We start from the raw sequence: 20,869 nt of genomic DNA on the forward strand, positions 1-20,869 counted from the left end.
GTGGGAAGATGGATTTTCCGAAAGATAGTGCAGGAAGCTGGAAAAACTGCTAGATTGGGAGTCAGCTGATTGGGGATTAAGCCCTGGTGGTAACAGTTCTAGCGGTGAAAACTGCTCTGCACTTGGACAGAAGTGACTCTGAATCTTGGCTGTGTTCTGCCCCTTAGTAGCTGTGTGGCCTTCAGCAAGTCCTTTAATTTCTCTGAGCCTCCAAATCCTCACCTGCTAAATGACTACAATGACCAATTTCACAGGGTTGGACTAAGAATGAAGTGAAAGAATGACTCACACATTGTGGCCTGGCACAAGTGCTGTCCCCAGTAAGGATAGATGTTCTCTCTCATTCCTTTTTCGCTGAGCCCCAGTTTCCACAAGAGTGAAAAGTGGGATAATAATACGATCATTCTAACTCACAGGAGAGTTGGGAGTCTCCAATGAGATAACGGATGTGAAATCACGTCTACTCATAAGAATGTAAGGTTTGAATCATTCCTATCAGGTTGACATTTTAGGACCCATCATCTGGGCCACCTCTGCGTCAAGAAGCAATGGAGTATAAGTCAGAGAAAGACAAATATCATATGGTATCACTTATACGTGCAATCTAAAAAGAAATGATACAAATTCTATTTACAAACCAAAAATAGACTCAGGGACATAGAAACCACACTATGGTTACCAAAGGGGAAAGGGCGGGGAGGGATAAATTAGGGGTTGGGGATGAAAAGACACACGTGACTATCTATAAAACAGATAAACAAGGACCTACTGTATAGCACAGGGAACTATATTCAATTTCCTGTAATAACATATAATGGAAAAGAATCTGAAAAGAAAAAAAAATACATGTATGTATATGTATAACTGAATCACTTTGCAGGACACTGAAACTAACATAGTAAATCAACTACACTTCAATTAAAAAAAAAAAGCAGTAGCGGCAATAGAGAGGAGTGGGTTTGGCTCCTGTGGGAAGAGGTAAGGCAAGGCCCTGAGAACGGGGCTGTGACTGGGACTCAGGGAGACGTTATTTATTAATACAGCTGGAGGCAGCAGAGTCCTGGAAGAGGTTACCCTTGAAGAGGTGATGAAAAAAGGGGTGCACAAGAAATCAAGAGCAAACTCTGGCCTGGGTGAAAAAGGATGCATATTGACTGTACCAAGAGGGTAAGGGGTCTGACCGAAGTCTCCCAGGTGATCAGAGGCAAGACCTGGAAATAAATACCATACCCTTGGCAGGGACAGTCACACCCCCCCACCCCCCCACATCACCTTCTCAGATGATACAGAGAAGGAGACAGCATTAGCAGTGACGGTGAATAAAAAATATGTAGTCTCACCCTGAGGCTTATGTTTCTCATCTTAAAAACCAAGCAACTTCATTTTAGCTGTGGAAGAAATCGATTTCTTATCCTTTGGGGGAGTAATAACAATGTGTAGTTTGCTCAGTTAAAAGCTGGACTAAAAACATAAAGCTAAACATGATTTCCTGAAGAAATCAAGACATTCCTTCCCTCTTTTCCATCTGTGTGCAAGATGTTATTGTTCTCGATGCAAAACACAGAATTTGAACTCAGGAAAGAAAATGGAGAGAGAAAGAACAGGGTGGCTGGAAAGCTCTTCAACCCCAGCAGGACTCCTGGACCCTCTGCAACTGTGTCTTGGCTTCTCAGGGCCAGTACAGCCTCAACTGGAGAATGGCTCTTCCCTCTCCCCTACCCCAGTTCTCCTGCCTCCCCTGGCCTCTGCTCTTTTCTGTCAGCCTGGCTGTAGATCTTACATAGAAGAAAACAGTCCCTGACTTGTGTCCTGGTTCTGTCATCACATACAGTGTCAGAGAAAAAAATGTAGGGTTGGTCCATTCTGAACTGTAATCATTTACTGCTGATTCAATAAAGTATCTCTGAGTCGTTCCCACTAATACTCCTAGGGTGCAGATGAGACACAGTGGGACTCCAGAGAGGTTCCCTGTCCCTGATTTGCCTCAAGCTTCCTGAGAGGGGAACACAGCCATGAGGACCATGAAGACCTCGGGGGTTGTCCATTCTGGTGATCGCTGTTTGCCCATGCTTTTTGGTGATTAGAGATCTTACCACATGCAAATGATTATACCTTCTAAAAATACATCCAATAATGGATATTACTCCGCAATGAGGAGGTACAAACATGTATGCAACAACATGAACCTTGAGTGTATTATGCCAGATGAAAGGAGCCAGGCTCACAGAATATGAAAACAGATATATGTATATTCATATATGACTGAAGAATTATGCTGTACACCAGAAACTGACACCACATTGTAAACTGACTATACTTCAATTTTAAAAAAGTGAAAAAAAAAAAAAAGAAGCAGCCAGACTCAGAAGGCTACAGACTGTAGATTCCATTTTTAAGACATTCTGAAAAAGGCAAAACTCTAAGGACAGAAAGCAGATCACTGGTTGATGCTAGCTGGGGTTGAATACAAAGGAGCATGAGGGAATGTGTGAGGTAGGGGAACTTTCATATCCTGATTGTGGTGGTAATTACACAACCACTGGCGTTTTCCAAGGCTTACGGGACCATAGACTAAAAAATAAAAGTGCTCTTTATAAAAAAGTACTCTAAATAAATAATACATCAAAAAACTTGACTACATTTTTAAAAGAACCATTAACAAAGAATAAATGCTACATATATTGAAGTGTTTAGAGTGAAGTGTATGGATGTCTGGAACTAACTTTGAGAGCATTAAAAATAAGGTTTATTGATGGATTGATAGTGGGATCGATATACAGAGAGATATAAGATAAAGCAAGTATAGTAAAATATCAGTGGTAGAATCTAGGTGGTAGTTATATGGATGCTCCCTTTATAATTCTTTCAACGTTTCTGTGAGCGAAAATTGTTGCTAATGAAATCTTGGAAAAAACTGAAAAATACATCTAACACATTCCTTCATCATCTGTACCATTTAGAGAGTACTTGCAGGCCCACAAAATTGCTTTCATTGTCTCTGATAGGCTCTAAAGAGCAACCTTTCTCTCCCTTTGAAATCATCCTGACAGAAGGAAAGCCTCCTCTTGGTCCAGAGTGGGGGAAATCTCTGGGGATTCTTTGCGGGCTCATTTACATGTACTTGCTATCTTCATGTTAACACAATATTAGCAAGTAAGTACTTTATGGCTTTTGTCACTTGCTTGGAAATTGAAGGATTGCATTAATTTGACTCTATTCATAATAAATCCTCAGGGAACAAAGCTCTGGGCACAGCAATTTAAAGAGTTAGCAAATATCCCAGACTCTGTTTTTCTTGATCTTGTGTGGCTCTTTTTAGGGCAGGCTCAGGTTTAGGATGCCCCTTTCTGTTCCATTCTATGATGGAGACAAGTGCCAAGCCACCCAAGCACAAGGACATCCTGGTGCCTTGGAAACCAGGGACCAATGGCACCAACCTGCGACAGGACAGGAAATGGTCGTGTTTCCCAATCACCCTTCATTTGGTAGAGGATGAAAAGATTTACCCTTCAAGGAGTGTGTGTGGGATAGTTTTCTGAAAGTAGACACACAAACCCTCTCCTGATTACTCTGACCTTTTCAACACTCCTCATTACCATCTGGACAGCACGGCAAGGCTGGAGGGTCAGAGACATCCAGGCTTTGTGAATACTAAAGGGGATGTTTCAGTTCCTATCCAGTACAATCCATTTTTACAATTACAATCATTTTTTTTTGTCTATTTAAGTGAATCAGATTTGATACATATAAAATGCCCAAATTCTGCAGACTTCCATTTGGATTTGGTTGTGTTGATCCAGTCTAAAGATATTTATGGCTATTGACTGTCCAAAAGGTATTCAAGTTACATTGTTAAATGAAACAAGCAAGTTGCAGAACAGAGCCTGTGAAAACAATATACTGAGTGTATTTTAGAAAAGGAAAGGGAGCCCTGTGCTGAATGATGGGGGGCTGGGAATTCTAGATGACTTTCCCCCTCTTTCTTATGTGCTTCTGTATTGTTTGATTTTTATAAAACAAAGACATAACAGCTTTGTATCAGATCAAAACTAGATGATGTTTATATTTTAGCACTACTGCCTAAGTTCAGATCTTGATAGTCTTAACAGCTTGTGTGTGTGTATGTGTCTGTGTGTGTGTGTACACATACATATGCACATATTCTTACACAGTTAAACAGTTTCTTGGTTCTTGATATTTCAGAGGAAAAACTCATACTCACATAGTGGGTCGTCTACAGGCTGACATATTTCAAGATGGTTTCCATCCCCTAAGATTCTCCTTCCCCCCAACTTAATAAACTATCTTAATGCTTCTGAAAAAATTTGCTATATGGGTAATTTTCTGCTTCCAGCCAGAGTCCGAGTTGTTATTGTAGCAATTAACTTTTGGGCTCTTTAGATCCATCCACCAACAACCAATCAGAGGACGAAAGGCTTTCAGATTTGTCACTAAGCTCCGAGTTCTCTAATCCTGCTGCCATTTTCTTTCTTTTTAATTGTGGTGAGTTGTATTCATATTTGTTTCTTCTTCCTCTCCTTCCCCTTTCCCTCCACACCCTCTCTTTTGTCTGTCCTTGGCTGGAGACAGCTAAAATATCTGTCCAGATCGATGTACATACAAAGAGAGCCCTTTCTCAACCAACAGAACCCCTTTGAATTATTCAAAGTCTCTTCCTTTCTCCGGTTTCCCATCCTTTTCTTCCTTGACCGTGTAAGCTGGAATGGGCCATTTGGCAGTGGCACTACTTGACTCAATCGTGCAGGCAGGAAGGAGGAGGGTAAGGCTTCTATGGAAGCAATTAATCTTCTGGATGCTGAGAAAATCTGTCATGTCTGAAGGTATATAAATAATTCTTATGCCAGTATGAATATTAGGCTCCCCAAAATACAGTCAGATTCTCAGTCACTGAGAAGAGCTGGTAAACAAGATGCAGAACTATCTCAGGCCCTGGGGGGCCAGCCTGCCCCTTGTCTGGGCTGAGACCATTCATGGGCAACTTTAGGAGGTTGTTTAGATTAGAGTCTAGGAAAACATGTGACCCATGAGTTAAAGAAATGTTCTAAAAGCCAGCTTTATTTTTTTATACAGAGAGTGACCCCCTAGCTTACCTCCCCCCAAATCTCTTAAGCTTATGGCTTTAAAGGAAATAGAAGCCAAGAGAGGAATGCACGGGGTGTAACAGAACAGAGAAGGCCAGCAACTGCCGCACAGGAATCTGACGTTCTCGAGCAATTCCGAAGTCAGAAGGATGACAAGGTACCAGGGCAGCACCACGGCTTCTGCTCTGGTCAAGGACGTTTGGGTGTTGGTATCTGTATCCAGGCTGAAAAGCTAAACCTGCAGCCTTATGGCTTCCTCAAGCCGGGGCAAAATCCTAGAGGGGAGGAGCGTTGGAGAGAAACGTGAGAGTCGCTCCAGCCCGACAGCAGTCCGACCCTCACCAGATAACAGGTAAGCCAGGCAGAAAGCTGATAGTTGCCGGGCTGCTCTGTAAGCTGATGCTGGGTCTCTGGCCAGCAGGGGCCATCTGCAGAGTGGGCGGCCCTGCGCCGAAGGAGGATACTAGGAAAGGCGCGGGCCAGCCCCTGCATCCACCAGCCCCTCTGGCTTCCTGGGGCCTCAGTTTCATCCGGAGACACAGAGGTATTTAGAAAAGGCTCCAAGACCTTGAGTGCCCTCCAAAGCCACACGGGGTGAGGAATAACCTGCTGAGTTCTTACCTCCTTGTGTATAACTGCCAGTCCAGGAGAGCCTCCCTTCAAAACCACACTCGCACTCCCATGACAGCCCCCCGGGATGGGTTTGTGGAACTCAGACCGCTGCCTACAGGTCCCCTTCTTGCCCAGTCACAAGAACATCACCACACTGAGTCAGGAGAATGAAGAAGCAGAACAAGACAGCTATGTCACATTGACACTGGGGAGGAAGTCACCAGTGGTATAGGCCCCTGAATCTCAACCGGGTATCAGCTTTGTCACTGTTGCCTTCTCAGGGACACAGAGAACATGTTTCCATTCCTTGAATCAGATCTACAGAGGGCACTACCACCCTGCAGCTCTCCCCAGACATGGAGTGCCACCTTTTAAGGTGGCAAAGCAGTAAGGTCCACTTGGGCTGGGGCCACCTGTATGCACTGACTTGTACTGAAAACAGCCCGGGGATCCACTATGGGTGGAAAACACGACCCCCAGCTTCCCAGAAGAACAGGAGTTAGTTGCAACCCACAGGGGTCACAGTGGTTTTCCCCTGGCATGGCTGGGTTACCTCCTGCCTGGTGTGGGACCAGCTGGCGGGGTATGGGGAGTAAAGTGAGGTGATGTTAGGAGCTGAGGAAGGGGGGCTGCCTTCCCCAGTATGGCATCCTCCCCAGCTCATAGGTGTGATGGTGACAATGGCAGTCCCTTTCTCCTGTCCCCACTGTATTTGTTACCATTACCAGTCTCTCAGATTCCAGTAGCTACCCCTGCCATATGCCAGGCACTGGACAGATTTATGTCTTTTAATCCGCCCAATAACACCGTGAGGTTGGTATCATTATAATAACCATTTGGGGCTTAAGGAAGTGGACACTTAGAGAGTGTAGTGACTTGCTCACAGGCCAATAGCTAAGATGTAGAAGTTGGATATGAAGTCAAATTTCTCTTTTATCAGACTAAAAATAGACTTGCCATATGACCCAGCAATCCCACTCCTGGGCATATATCCAGAAGGAACCCTAATTCAAAAAGACACCTGCACCCCAATTTCATAGCAGCACTATTTACAATAGCCAAGACATGGAAACAACCTAAATGTCCATTGACAGATGACTGGATAAAGAAGTTGTTGTATATTTATACAGCCATAAAAAATGACAACATAATGCCATTTGCAGCAACATGGATGTCCATGGAGAATGTCATTCTAAGTGAAGTAAGCCAGAAAGAGAAAGAAAAATACCATATGATATCACTCATATGTGGAATCTAAAAAAAAAGAAGACAAATAAACTTAAATATAAAACAGAAACAGACTCACAGACATAGAATACAAACTTGTGGTTGCCAGCAGGGAGGGGGTTGGGAAGGGACAGACTGGGAGTTCGAGATTTGTAGATACTGACTGGTATATATAGACTAGATAAACAAGTTTATACTTTATAGCACAGGGAAATATATTCAAGATCTTGTAGTAGCTCATGGCGAAAAAGAATATGAAAATGAATATATGTATATTCATGTATGACTGAAAAATTGTGCTGTACACCAGACATTGACACAACATTGTAAACTGACTATAACTCAATAAAAAACCCCTCTCTTTTATCAAAGCTTATACATCCGGCAAACTTTCTTTCCTTTCACCACCCCGAACTGTAGCAGACTCAAGGAAGACAAGGGTCACAGGGTACCCTCTTATCTGTGCCCACCCCTCATTGCCCACGTGACACTGCTGTCATCATTCAGAAAATCCAGGTGCCTTCTGAGCTCTGTCTAGACCCCTTTTTACCTGGGGAGGTCTCAGGGAAAGCAGCTTGATATGGTTTTTGGGGTGTCAGATAAGCCCCTCCTTAAGATATCTGTCCACCATCCCATATTTGGGTCTTTCTCTGACGGCCTCTTTTATTTTTTTATTTAAACAATTTATGTAATTGATGGCCTCTTTTAAAATCCAGATATCCCTAAGAAGGGTAACACATTACAGCTCTCAAATCTTGGCTCCATAATTTCTCTACTTTACACTACTATAGACTTTAAATAATGTAAATATCCCACTACACACTCTGGTAGTGAAAAGAAGTGAGAGAGACCAGGGGAAATTGGATTTTGGGAGTCACTGCTTTAATATGAATATACTTCTGATTGAATTCAAACCTTTTTGAGTATACTGGGTGCCAGGAGTTTTGCTAAGGGTTACAGGCATTAGGGGAACACACGAAGAATTGATCTCTACCTGGGAGATTTGACAATGAACTATGCATTAAATAATATCAGAGGGTCATTGTTAATTTTATTAGTCAGCTATGTAGAAAAAGGTCCTTATTTTTTAGAGATGCTCTTACTAAAATGTGTAGGGTTGAGATGTCATAAAGCCTGCAATTTATTTTAAAATATTTCAGCAGGAAAGCAAATGAAGTGAATATGGCAAGATGTTAACAATTGTTAAATTAGATGATGGGTATATGAGATTCATTATATTATTTTCTCTACTTTTCTGTATGTTTGAAAATTTTTCACAGTAAACAGTTAAAAAGGAAAACAGAGCTTTCCAGTAGCTCAAAATCAAAGTTCTATTGCAAGGCTAACAACTGGATTTTGTAGCAAGCGGAATTCTAAGATGGTCCCATGATTCTTGGTGCTTAGTATACATGCTCTGTATAATTCACTTATGTAGAGTGTGGGCAAAATTTGTGAATGTGATGAGATTTTACTACCATGACTAGGTTTTGTTATACAGCAAAGATGAAAAAATTTGCAGATGTAATTAAGGTCCCTGATCAGTTGATTTTGAACTAATCAAAAGAGAAATTATCATTGGTGGGCCAGACCTAATCAGGTGCTCACTTTAAAGGAGAGATTACAGGCAGCAACAAACACTCCCTCATTGGCCATGAGGAATTAGAACTGCTATGTTGTAAAAAGGGCCATGTGGCAGGGAACAATGGGTAGCCTTTAGTTGTTCAGGTCCTCAGTCTTACAACCACAGTGAACTGAATTCTTTCAACAACCCTGAATTTGAAAGGACACCTAGAGCCTCAGAGGAGATCACAGACCTGGTTAATACATTGACTGCAGCATTGGGAGACCTGAGCAGATTCATGCCCAGTCTCCTGACCCAAAGAAACCATGAGATAATAAATATACATTGTTTTAAGAAAAATAAGCTTGTGATAATATATTATGAAGCAATAGAAAAAACAAATCCATATCACCTCACACCAGTCAGAATGGCCATCATTCAGAAGTCCACAAATGATTAACACTGAAGAGGGTGTAAAGAAAAGGGAAACCTCCTATACTGTGGAGAGGAATGTAGTTTGGTGCAGCCATTATGGAAAACAGTATGGAGATCCTCAAAAAACTAAAAATAGACTCACCGTATGATCCAGCAATCCCATTCCTGGTCATATATCCAGAGGGAATTCTAATTCTTAAAGATACATGCACTCTAATGTTCACAGCAGCACTATTTACAATAGCCAAGACATGGAAACAACCTAAATGTCCATCAATAGATGACTGGATAAAGAAGTTGTGGTATATTTATACAATGGACTACTACTCAGTCATAAAAAAGAATAAATATGCTATTTGCAGCAACATGGATGGACCTAGAGATCATCATTCTAAGTGAAGTAAGCCAGAAATAGAAAGAAAAATACCATATATCACTCATACGTGGGATCTAAAAAAAGAAAAAAAGAAGATACTAATGAACTCATCTACAAAACAGAAACAGACTCAGACAAAGAAAACAAATTTACGGTTACCAAAGGGGAAAGGGAAGGGAGAAGGATAAATTAGGAATATGGGATTAACAGATACACATTACTGTAATATATAATAGATGAATAACAAGGATTTATTGTATAGCACATGGAACTATAGTCAATATCCTGTAATAACCTATAGTGGAAAAGAATCTGAAGCTATACACTTGAAACCAACACAATATTGTAAAACAACTATAGTTTAATAAATAAAAAATAAATAATAAAATCTCCCTCTTGGTTAGAGTTCCTGTCAACTCAAGCGGAACCCTATGTGAGTATAATGTAAGCTATATATGATTGGATTGGGTCCCTTGAAGGAAATGTGACTCACTGAATCCTTGAGTTTCACCCATTCTAATTACCCGGCTGATACCTGTTTCAGACATCGCGTTTCCCACCCACCCCCACCCCACACACTGTGATAAATGAAAGTTCCAGCACACACACAACATCTTGACTGATGTAAATATTGAGTGGTACTTCCCATCTAGGTGGAGGCATGAAGAAAAGAGGCCCTCATCTTGCTTGCTACTTGAAACAAAGTGACTTAGTTACCTCTAACTAGGATAGAGCTGAAGGGAGGAAATAGGAAGACAGAGTAAAAATTAAGAAAAGACCATGAGTAGAGGGTGCCCAGGACGTGGAGGAGGAGGTGGAGGGGGAAGCTTGGAGTGGATTTGCATGAGGGACAGGAAGGAGTGTGTTGGGGAAAGGTGTGCAGGGAAGGGAAGGGAAGGCAGTGGAGGAGAGAGGAGCGGGCATCACCCGGGAACACTCACGGTTGAGCTGCCGCCTCCGGATCCTGTCCCTCCATGGCCTGTTTCTGATCCAGTGCAGTCGCGAGGGTAACACCATGGTCCCAAAGTGAGGGTCTAATACCTCGTCATGGCTGGGGAACAAAAAGTCTCGCAGCGATACAGGAAGTCAAGGCCAGACGTAAAAATTAAAAAAAAAAAAAAAAAAAAAAGCCCTCTTCTCCTTTTTTATATCCGAGGCTTCCGTTGTCTTCTTTTATCTTGTAACTTGCCTTTCCTTTTCTTCCTTTAACTCCCAACTGGCCCGAAGGCAGCTGCCGCGCTGGGCTGCCCCGCGGAGCCTGTCCCGGCCTCCTGTGCCATGTTTTATGCATGAAGGTGATGGGGCGGTAATTTATTCACGCTGAGCTGATCGCTGGGCTCCTGTGTCTGCCCCACGTCAGAGGCTGGGGGAGGGCAGGTGTATCTGTCTGCACGGAAGAATGGCCTGAAATGGGAATCCCTCTCCGCAGGCAGGATTGAAGATCAGCGCTTGGCTGCCAGGAACACAGGCAGGGCTGCTGGAACTCAAATCAGGGCCACGGCTGGCACATTTTAGGCCACGTGATTTATTAGCTACTGGGTCTCTAGCGCTGAAGAGAGTGACTGGCACGGGGTATGTGAACAATAAATGTTTGTCGCATCCGTGAGCGGTTCGGTGATAAGCAACCTCAGGCCTTTATCGAACCCGCTCAGTTCACTGTCTTCAAAATTCTTCTTTCAACTTCCTCACCCATCCCATTGTCCACACTTTTCTCTCCATCTAAGATCACAGTCTGTCCTCACCTACCCATTCATGCTTCAAAATCTCATTTTGCGGTAAAGCGTTCCTGAACCCATATTGATGGGGCCTCCCCCATGCACCTGAGCCTCTCACACTCATCAGGCCTGGATGGTCATAACTGGTTAGGGCTTTTTGTTTGTTTGCTAGTTTGTTTGAACATGCACGTGGGGCTTTGCTGGTCCAAACGGCGAGTAAGCGTCTTGGCAGGAACTGTTTTCCTCTTCCGAGCTGCCACCTACAGGGGTTTGCACAGGAAATTAGTGGCAGCTTGAGTCTGCCTCCCCTCATCTCCATCGGCCCCTCCTCAAACCACCCTAAATAAATATACCGTCTAACAAGGTACACTGTATCAACTATAATGCAGCCTCCATATGGGACCCCTAGGAGCTGTGCCTGAGAGGGGAAGCTCTATTATCAATTGCTTACTTTGTTCCAAGCTCTTCGATGTGCAATGTCAGATTGCTCCAGAACGCAGTTATTGATCAAAGCCTCGGGAACAGTCTTGCCAGGAGGTCGGAGCTGGAAATAGTGACACTCGAGTTACCAAGTTTAGCCCAAGATAATCCATAAGGTTGGTAAAGGCAGAAACCCTGCCCTGTTATTTGTGTCCCTCATGGTGCCACGAGCAGACTGGGGGGAAAGTGCTAAGACAGGGGAGTGGGGAGGGTCGAATTGTAATTAACCAGGCACGTGCTTTAGTCCCTGTGCCTTGTTTTCTTCATCTTAAAATGGAAATAACCTGCAGACCCCATGGGGTTGTCAAGATGAAATGAGATAAAGGTAAAATAACTCTTTAGGGGTTGGCAGAGGATGGGATTGGTCCCCAGGAGCTCAGCCTCCTTGTCCAACGAGTACAATGCCTGGCTGTGAAGAGAGCACACCCCAGAGCTGCAATGCCCGAGTGCAAACTCCTAGAAGCCTGCTTAGTAGCTTCACCACTCTAACATCATCGTACCCCAGTTTCTTGCTCTGTAAAATGGACATAAGAATAAGAGCCGCTGCCTTAGGGTCATGCTGACGATTTAGTGAATTGATCCATGCAAAGGCCTTTGTGTTTCGCTTTGGGGAATTGCTCCATGTTGTCAGTGGCTATTGGTCACTAGTCATGCAGTTTCATGAAAGTTGACAAGTTCCCTGGGTCTCCCTTTCTTTACCTGCAAAATGAGGTGGTATGGGATACATTACATCAAGAGTCCTGGGTTTTGGTTTCCTGTTGTTGCTATAACAAACCATCACACATTTAGTGCCATCACACAACACAAATTTATCTTATGGTTCTGGAGGTCAAAGTCTAAAATGGGTCTAACAGGACTAAAATTGAGTGTCCGCAGGGTTGCATTCCTGGGGACTCTAGGGGAGGATCTGTTCTTCGCCTTGTTTATCCAGATTCTAGAGGCTTCCTTCAATCTATTTCCAGGTTATCTTTCTTAGCCTGAGGGACCACGACCTGGGTTTACACCCAAAGTGGTGACTTGGTAACTGTGGGTCACGTGGGGCTTTGCTGGTCCAGACAATCGCTGCTGGACCCTGAGCCCTCACTGATGTGCCTACATCCCAAACTTCATTTTCTGAAGGGAAGTGGGGAGAGAGTAGACACCACGATCAGGACAAAACCTATGGAAGATTTGACTATTGCAACTGGACACAACTCCCTAGAATGACACACACAGCATAAGAAAGCTGTATATTTGAGGGACCAGAAACGGTTGCTCTAACAATCCTGTCTGGTCTTGACCTGTACAACTGTTAACTACAACACATTTCTGCTCTCCATGTCACCATAAATCAAATCAGGGAGCCGCCAGCTAAGCAAATTAGAGATGAAGGGAAACTCAGAGAGGCTCCTAGGGAGTCATGGCCACACTCCCTTCCGTCACCTTTCACCATTTGGCTTTTGCAAATCTGTGCCCACAATGAACTTGAATGTGGAGAACGTTATACAAAATGGAGTACCCTTCTTTTTTCTTTTTCTTTCTCAGTCAGTATCAGACCTTTCCTCCTCACTAAGCCACACATTTCCTCAAGCTTCTGCTGCATGAGTCACTGCTTTTCAGATGTACATAATTTACAAGAGCAGATGAGAGAACAGCGGGCCAGAGGGGGTGGGAAGCATAGTTAGGTCTAAAATGAGAGGCAGCTGAAAAGTTTGTGTTTCCTCTTCTCTTGTGAATTTAAATACAGATCTTGCCAGTTTACTCCTTACCATGGGGAGAGACCTGGAGGTGAGGGGGTGACACAAGAAACAGAAGACTCGCCATCATCTTTTACTGTCATTCTTTCTGCTCAGATGGGCACTGCTGCAGACCCCTGCCTCATACCATATGGTTCCCTTCCCTGACTCTTCAATTTCATCTTTTCTTTTATCAAGTACACACTCATAAATGCCTGGAATAAATGGTCTGTGGAGTGTCATTCTCCAAAGGAACATTTTCATTTGTGTTAAGTGTAGAACATCAATTTTTATTCTTCTTTGGGCTCGCCTTGCTATTAAATTTTCACAAGTTGCAGAATTTCATGATGAAATGCAGAGATCCTGCCAGGAGCCTTGTGTTACAAAGAATATGGAGAAAAGCATAATTATGTGATCCTTTCTGCATTTTTCCCTTCAACTCATTTTCAATAAATGGGAGCAAAATGTTAGATTCAGGAGAAAGAGCACTAGCATGTCTGTTTCTACTTTAAAACTGTCCTGGGGAGAAACAGACCTTCAATTACTCGGTGGAGAATAGAAACTGCTGAACCAAGGCACACTGTGCTCCTTTTAGAAAGAAAGTCACTAAGGAAAACTTGTTATTGATGTAAAATAAAAGCTTATTAAACACCAGGAGGAAATGACAGCATAGCACCTGATTTATTTCTCTCCTGTCGCAAACACACCTCAAAAGGACACAGAGTTCAGTTTATTCTTTGGAGACTGGAATGGAACAGAGAGACAGGTTCTAGTTATGGCTACTGGACCATCAATCTACCTGCGTTGATTGAGTACTTAACAAGAAATAGGCCTTGTGCTGCATGCTTTAAGTAGATATATAATTTTATTTAATTTCCCCCCATACTCTTATTAATAAGTTATTAGTAACCCCATTTTACAAGTAAAAGAGTAAAGGCTAAAGAGTAGTTACTCTAAATACCAATGATCTAAAACATATAGTACTTTACAGATATGAATTCATATCACTGTCATGCTAAGATAATCCTGTACCCATTTTGCAGATAGTGAAACTGAGGCACAGAAACATTTAATAATTTGCTGTAGTCAAACATCTAACAGGTGGCTGAGATGAGATTTGACTTCAGATAACTTGGCTCTATGTTTAACCACAACCTACATTAATGCTCCAAATCAAGTAATTAAAAAATACTACAGTGTAACTATGTTCTGTGCTCTACATATTCAGTGCTTCTTAAGTTTGACAATACCATTCCGTTTTTGAAATATGTCTTAAGCAGCCTTGGCAAAGGTAGTTACTGAATAGTAAAGAATTAGAACATTTGACAAGTATTAGAGGATTATCTTAGACAATATCACATCCAAAAGCCTCATTTTAGAGAAAATGAAAATGAGACTCAGAGAGTTCAGCGGACACATCTCAGTTTGTACAGCAAGTTGGTGAATCCCGGCAAACTCTTAACCCACTCCATCCCCGAACCTCAATACCTCCCCTCTGGCTATTCCCATAGTCAGAATCCTGACCAAAATGACCATCATCATCGTCACATGAACTGCCTTGACAACATAACAGGTGTCTTTATGTGCCACTCTTGCTACCCACTCCAATCAATTTGCTTTTTATTGACTTTACAGTTTTGTGTTAATTTCTAGTGTACAGCACAGTTAATTCATTTATCCATATATATATATATATATATATATTCCTTTTCACAATCTTTTTCATTATAGGCCATTACAAGGTACTGAATATAGTTCCCTGTGCTATACAGTAGGACCCTGTTGTTTATTTATTTCATATTTAGTAGTTAGAGCCATCTTCAGACAATGCAGGTATGAAAATACACTACAACCACTTAAACCCCTTTAGTAATGTAATTACTCTCAAGATAAAAACCCAAATTTCTTAGCCGTACTTCACAGGGAACTACTCCCACAACAGTGGAGAAGAGACAGGTAGCAAAGAGTTAAACCACTGGAATTGATGGTTCATCTATTGGAAGAAGGAGATAAAAGAGCCATCCAGGAGATGACATCAGAAGTCCAGTTTGCAGCACAGAAGAAAGTGCCCAGGCATTGAGTTTAAGCTTCAAAAGGCAGCGACACAGACAGTGTGTAGAAAAACAGACAGAGGAATAACTGAGGGCAGCTGGGTGTGAACTTGTTAACTTAGCCACCCCATGTTTGTCCCAAGAGCCCTCTAAATTTACAATCACTGTGAGACCTCATGGAAGGGTCTTATTTTCCTCTGTGATTAAGGGCCCAGATATTTTAAGTTTGAAAATAATTGATTTTGCAAACCATGACTGATGGACATCAGTGGAGCAGAACTGCCTTCATGTGGCACAGGAGAGACAAGAGCAGCTGACTCTGCCAACCCAAGGGGGCAGCCTTGATTTAGACAGTGGTCACATCACCTCTGTGGTGGCTTCCTCTGGGGATACTCCACATGTAGGCGAATAAAAAAGAATGAATTAATACCATTTACAGCAACATGGATGGACCTGGAGATCATCATTCTAAGTGAAGTAAGCCAGAGAGAGAAAGAAAAATACCATATGATATCACTCATATGGGGAATCTAAAAAAAGAAAAGCAAAGGAAGTATGGAAGATGCTCATATAGCCCGTAGGGCGTTGCCGTGTGACTGAGTCAGAGAAAGGTGGTATCTCGAGGTATCAGCAGCTGCCTGCTTAGAGCCTCAGAGAGGCAGGGGCAGCCTTCACAGAGCCATCTTGTTCCCATGCGTGGTGCTGAGGTCCAGAGCCTGAGATGAAGGTGCCAAGGGAAGACTTGTCTCTGGGAACTACCTCCCACTAAGCAAAACTTCAACAAAAAGATAGATAGAAATCAGAAAAGAGCCAAACTAATACACAAAGAGGAAGAAAAACTGCCAATGAAACATGTAAATTAACTGGTCGATATACTTAAAAGTGAAATAGAACTTAAGATACAAAAAGATGTGCATTTATTGAGTGCTTACTGCATGCCAGACATTGTGCTAAATGTTCTGGAGGGGCAGTTTTCCCCCTACAGTGGGAAAGCCAAATTATAACCAGAATTTTGCTTGGTGAGAGTAAAATCTGAACCAAGTGAGTCAGTGAGTTAGCTGATGCCAATGGTGAGTGTCATCGAGTTAAGATAACCAATTCTGGTTTGCCAGAGACTTCCCCAGTTTGAGCATTGAAAGTTGTTCATTCTGGGAAATCCCCTAGTACTGGGGGAACCAGCTGGCTGATCACCCTCCATCAAGTTATAGTGGCCCAGAGTTCCTCTCTCCTCTTTTTTGCATTACATCTAGAAAGGAAGGGACATCTATCTCATTGGGGCACCTTCGCTGCTGGACAGTGTTGGATGAACACTGACAAGTTCCAATTTTTATATCTAACAGTTCTTCCTTATTATCCTCTGCTTCCTTCCTATATCTGATGCCATAGATTCATCTTGAGATGGTGAAGCGGGAGCACAGGTTGTCTCACTCAGTACTGTTCCCTCTTCCAGTGTCTTCCTGCTCCATAGTGGTGGAAACCTACGCACATCCTGCAGACCCACCCGCCATTAAAGCACCTCACGTGACTTAGAGTCTGCAGGCTGGTGCACTGATGTGAATTTTGAAGGAGCAAGTGGGCAAAACAAGTTGTTGGCCTTGTGTAGGAGAGTGAACTTTCAGGCCAGTACAGTGGCTTTCATTCTTCTGAAGCCAGCAGGAGCAGGGCAGCTTCTGGACTGAGAAGCTCCCTGATCATGGGAGAGGCATGGTGCTTCTGGGCCCGTGTTGGCTACTGCTCCCAGTTCTTTTGAGAAGCTCAGGCTAGGTTGTGTACCTTCAGTCCTCCCAGTGATTTGATGAGTTATCACTAACTGTTCATAACTCTCCTTCTGCATAGATTAGCCAGAAGACTCTGTAATCTGTGAAGAAACAGACTGACACAAATGGTAAATAGGATGCTATCATCAACAGCTTAATACCTGCTTCCTGGAATGCTGCCTTGGAAAGGATTCTGAGGTCTCACCCAGGCTCTGTGAGCAAGGCTGCTCTGATGGACTGGAGAGCTCTCTTAAGCATCAGAGGGGGAATCAGTGCAGCTTCGCCATCTGTGGTTAAGACTATTGACAAAACCATGTCTTTCTCCTTTTGTCTTATGACCATACTGTCATTTTAAAGATATCTTCTGCTAAGGTGTTGATTTTGTGAGTGTAACTCTGGAGATCAGAAATGTTAGACCTATTTATTTAACCTTAAATTTAGAAGCATAAGCTATAATTGTCCCTGATATCAAGGGTTGAATAATTGTTGACATAAGTTCTTGAAGAATGTAAATGCTCTGTTGAAAATGTCTTGCTCAGCAAAGATAAAGAAGATTAAAGAATATTTACATTCTAGTGAGTATTACATAGGTCTATATATTACAGTATGTATATATTACATTTGAGGAGTATTGTAAACGGTGGCTAGAGAAGGAATGAAGATCTTACTCAAATTTAAATCTCTGTACGTTCTATTTCTTATCATCATTATAACTTCCCTTTACTATTCAATAGTTTAGAATAAAATTTGTTTCACTCTGTACAAAGGTCATAATATGTGCTTGAAGGAGGAAATTGTGTTTATTCCCTTGGACATAGAATATGACTGTTACAAGGAACAGACTGTCTCAAACTCTAAACGAAGCTATCAGCCTTGTGTTATTTTCTCTTCCACCATATACATTGCTCAGGTTCTCTTGTTAGACAGAGCTGGCCTTCTTACATCTGTAGAAAAAATTAATCAAGCCACTTGGAAGTAATACAAACATAAGACACAGCATGATATCTTTGACAGTTCTTAGACTTAGGGGTTCCTCCTTGTCCCTCCCTTGTACCACCCCCACCTGAAAAGGCTCATCTCTCTTGGTGAAACTTTCTCTCCCGGGGGGATTTTTACTTTCAAACTCAGGGGGCCCGAAGGTGCGGCTGTAGAGGAGACGTAACAGGCTCTCCAGCTGCTAACATCACATCACCCAGGCGCTACCTGTTCTGACACCCCAGCGTGGAAACTGAGTGAAACCCCCGTGCATCCAACCGAGGGCACAAGAACCAGAAAAGGAAATTTGGAGCTGGAAACAGCTGGAGACAAATTCCAGTTTCTTTTCTATTTAATCAAAAACAGATGTCCTCCTTATGAGTCTTTTAGTTTCAAGTGATAGAAATCCACTACAAACATAATGAGTTTGTTTTTTTTAAGTGTGGAGAGAGTGTTTACGATCAGATGATAACAGCGAATGTTTCAAGCAGGTGTCTGAGGAGAGGATCGCCCCGAGAACCCACGGGCAGTAACCGTCAGACTCTGCTTGGCTTTCACTTGCTCTCAAGAGTCACAAGATGCAATCTGGGCTTCTGAGTGCTCAGCTGCCCTCCTGGCCTCATGGGCAGCCCATGGCTCCAGCGTTAAACCAGAGGATTGAATTCTGACTACACCCTTTCAAGCTGTGTGACCGGGAGAGTCTGCTAAGCCACTGGAGGCCTGAGTGTCCCTGACCTTGGATGAGAACAACCACAGCTTCGACCCCACAAGACTGTGGTGAGGATCCGATGAGCTCATCCATGTAAAAACAGTGCCAGCACTTTGTATTTATGAGCTGTTAATCTGGTTATATACTCTTGTTTCTCTCTGTGGATTGGTTTTCCCTGCTTCACTGGGCCCACATCCAAGGCTGGCCAACTCACAATGGCAACCTCACTTCTAAGTCCACATCACCCCCCCACCAGGCTGACAGCCAGACGGCACAGGATTCTTTCTGTCCCCAAATCAAAACCTCAGGATAAAGAATCTCCTTGGCTGGACTGTGGTCTTAGAGACAGATGAATTTCGCTGTGGAGGATGGAAGTGTGTGTGTGTGTGTGTGTGTGTACGCGCGCGCGCGTGTGTGTAGGGGGAGCACAGGGTGGAGGGACGCGGGGTGGAGGTGATGGTGGTAGTTCTCAAAAAAAGAAAGGATATCTTTAAGGGTTGTTTAATCCTCCCAAAAAAGGTGAGCCCAGAAAACCTGCATTTTGTAATGTTGTGATGTCTTTGATAAACACTGCTGGAGCCCATCCCAGATACCTTGCATCCTTTTACCATATCTGTGTGTTGCATTCCTCATGCCCAACCTTTCTGTGCCCCTGACCTACTAAGTCACTTTACTCTCAAGTGCAGAGACTCAGAAGGACCAAGCCTCCCTTCCTCCAGGGCCACCCATAACCAGGAAGTGCCACCTGCTGGTGAGGGTCTGAATGCCCAGCAACCCTGCCTTTCAGTGAGCATAATTCACCCTCCGGAGCTACGGTGGGGGTTGGGGGGATCAGGCTGAGGAAGGAGGTAAGGACTCTACCTGAGATGGCACTATTCTTGGGTCCTTCCCCATCTCTGTCTGTCTTCCTGGCTTCCCCAGGAACCTTTCCTTAATAAATCACTTACACACGAATCCTGCTCTCAGGGTCTGTTTCTGGAGCTCCACTGAAAACAATCCCACAGATCAAAGCATGAGTCTGCACTCACTGGTGAGCTGTTAACGCATGTAACTGATGTCCGTGGGAAAGGGATTCCTTCGATCATCTGAGGTCGGCAGGTGTAGGTTCACAATTGCATTCTTTGGTGGGTCCCCCACCCACTGAGAGAGGGTGTTGGAGAGGCCCATCTCTCTGCCTTCAGAAAATGTTCTTCTTTCAAAGAAAACAAGGAGGACAGCCTGTCTTATTAAAAAAAAAAAAAAGAAAGAAAGAAAAAAGGAAGAAAGAAAGAAAAAAAAAAAAGAAGGTTGGTCTGGTATGTGACCTGATCTTCTTCGCTGGCCCCTGTCCCCCGCCGGCTGGGAGAGCAGTTTTAACTTTCAGAAAAATAGACTCATCCTGCCAAGTCCAGCTGCCTGTCTGAAAGCTAAACACGGGCGGGCCAGTAAACGAAGGCAGGATGAGAGGCGACATTTCTAGGACAAGCTGCCTCCTTAGCTGATTCTCAGGAAGTAACACTCATTCCTATAGCGGGGGTTGCTAATACTGATTTTAAGGACGAGCTCTTTGAGTGGATTTCAATGAGAAATGTTCTTGCACGAGAGCTCATGCAGGGCTGGCTGTTCCCTCAGGCCTGAAGCCAAACAAGGTGCTCCCCTGGGCCAGTCTCGATGCGAGGCAGACGAGACAGTCACCGGCGGGCTGGAACTGGAGCGTCTCCACTTCCCAAACCCACTTCCAAATATCCTGACCACCTCAGCCTGACACTGAGGACTAAAGTCCTACCCCACAAATTCACCTCGTTAGGCTGAAAATGTCTCTGTTGTTCAAATGCAAACCTTCCAAGAGAGAGAACACATTTCCCTGTTGCATTTACCAGGACTTTCTGGGTTGCAAGTGACAGAAACTTAACTAGAAATGACATAAGCATATAACAGGATTTACTGTTACATGGTTGGCTCAGTAATAAGGGTAGACTGGCTTTAAGCACAGCTAGGTCAGGCACCAGAATAACATCATCAGAAATCTATCTTTTCTTTCTGTTTGCCAGCTTTGCTCTTCTCCGTGTTGGCTTCATTCTCAGATGGCTCCGCTCCTACTCTCTCAGCAACCCCCGTCATCCCAGTCAAATCTCAGGACTGCCTCTCGTTGGCTCATGTTGAGTCACGTGGTCT

At 43.4% G+C, this 20,869-nt stretch overlaps 1 protein-coding gene across 4 annotated transcripts in view; it reads right to left on the reverse strand.

Annotated features, from left to right (window-relative positions):
* RIPOR2 (RHO family interacting cell polarization regulator 2) overlaps positions 1-10,598 on the reverse strand; it is a 177,198-nt gene extending 166,600 nt beyond the window's left edge. For 2 of the 4 annotated variants that reach the window (XM_010980134.3, XM_010980135.3), the window contains exon 1: positions 10,255-10,409. In XM_010980134.3, coding sequence (XP_010978436.1) covers positions 10,255-10,330 — 76 coding nt within the window. In that variant the 5' untranslated portion in view covers positions 10,331-10,409. Of the gene's footprint in view, positions 1-10,254 lie in introns of all 4 variants that reach the window. The other 2 variants (XM_010980131.3, XM_031435107.2) reach the window with 2 other exon arrangements.
* Positions 10,599-20,869: the final 10,271 nt, after the last annotated feature.

Source organism: Camelus dromedarius, chromosome 19, assembly GCF_036321535.1.
Source record: "Camelus dromedarius isolate mCamDro1 chromosome 19, mCamDro1.pat, whole genome shotgun sequence".
In the NCBI taxonomy this organism is placed as follows: Eukaryota; Metazoa; Chordata; class Mammalia; order Artiodactyla; family Camelidae; genus Camelus; species Camelus dromedarius.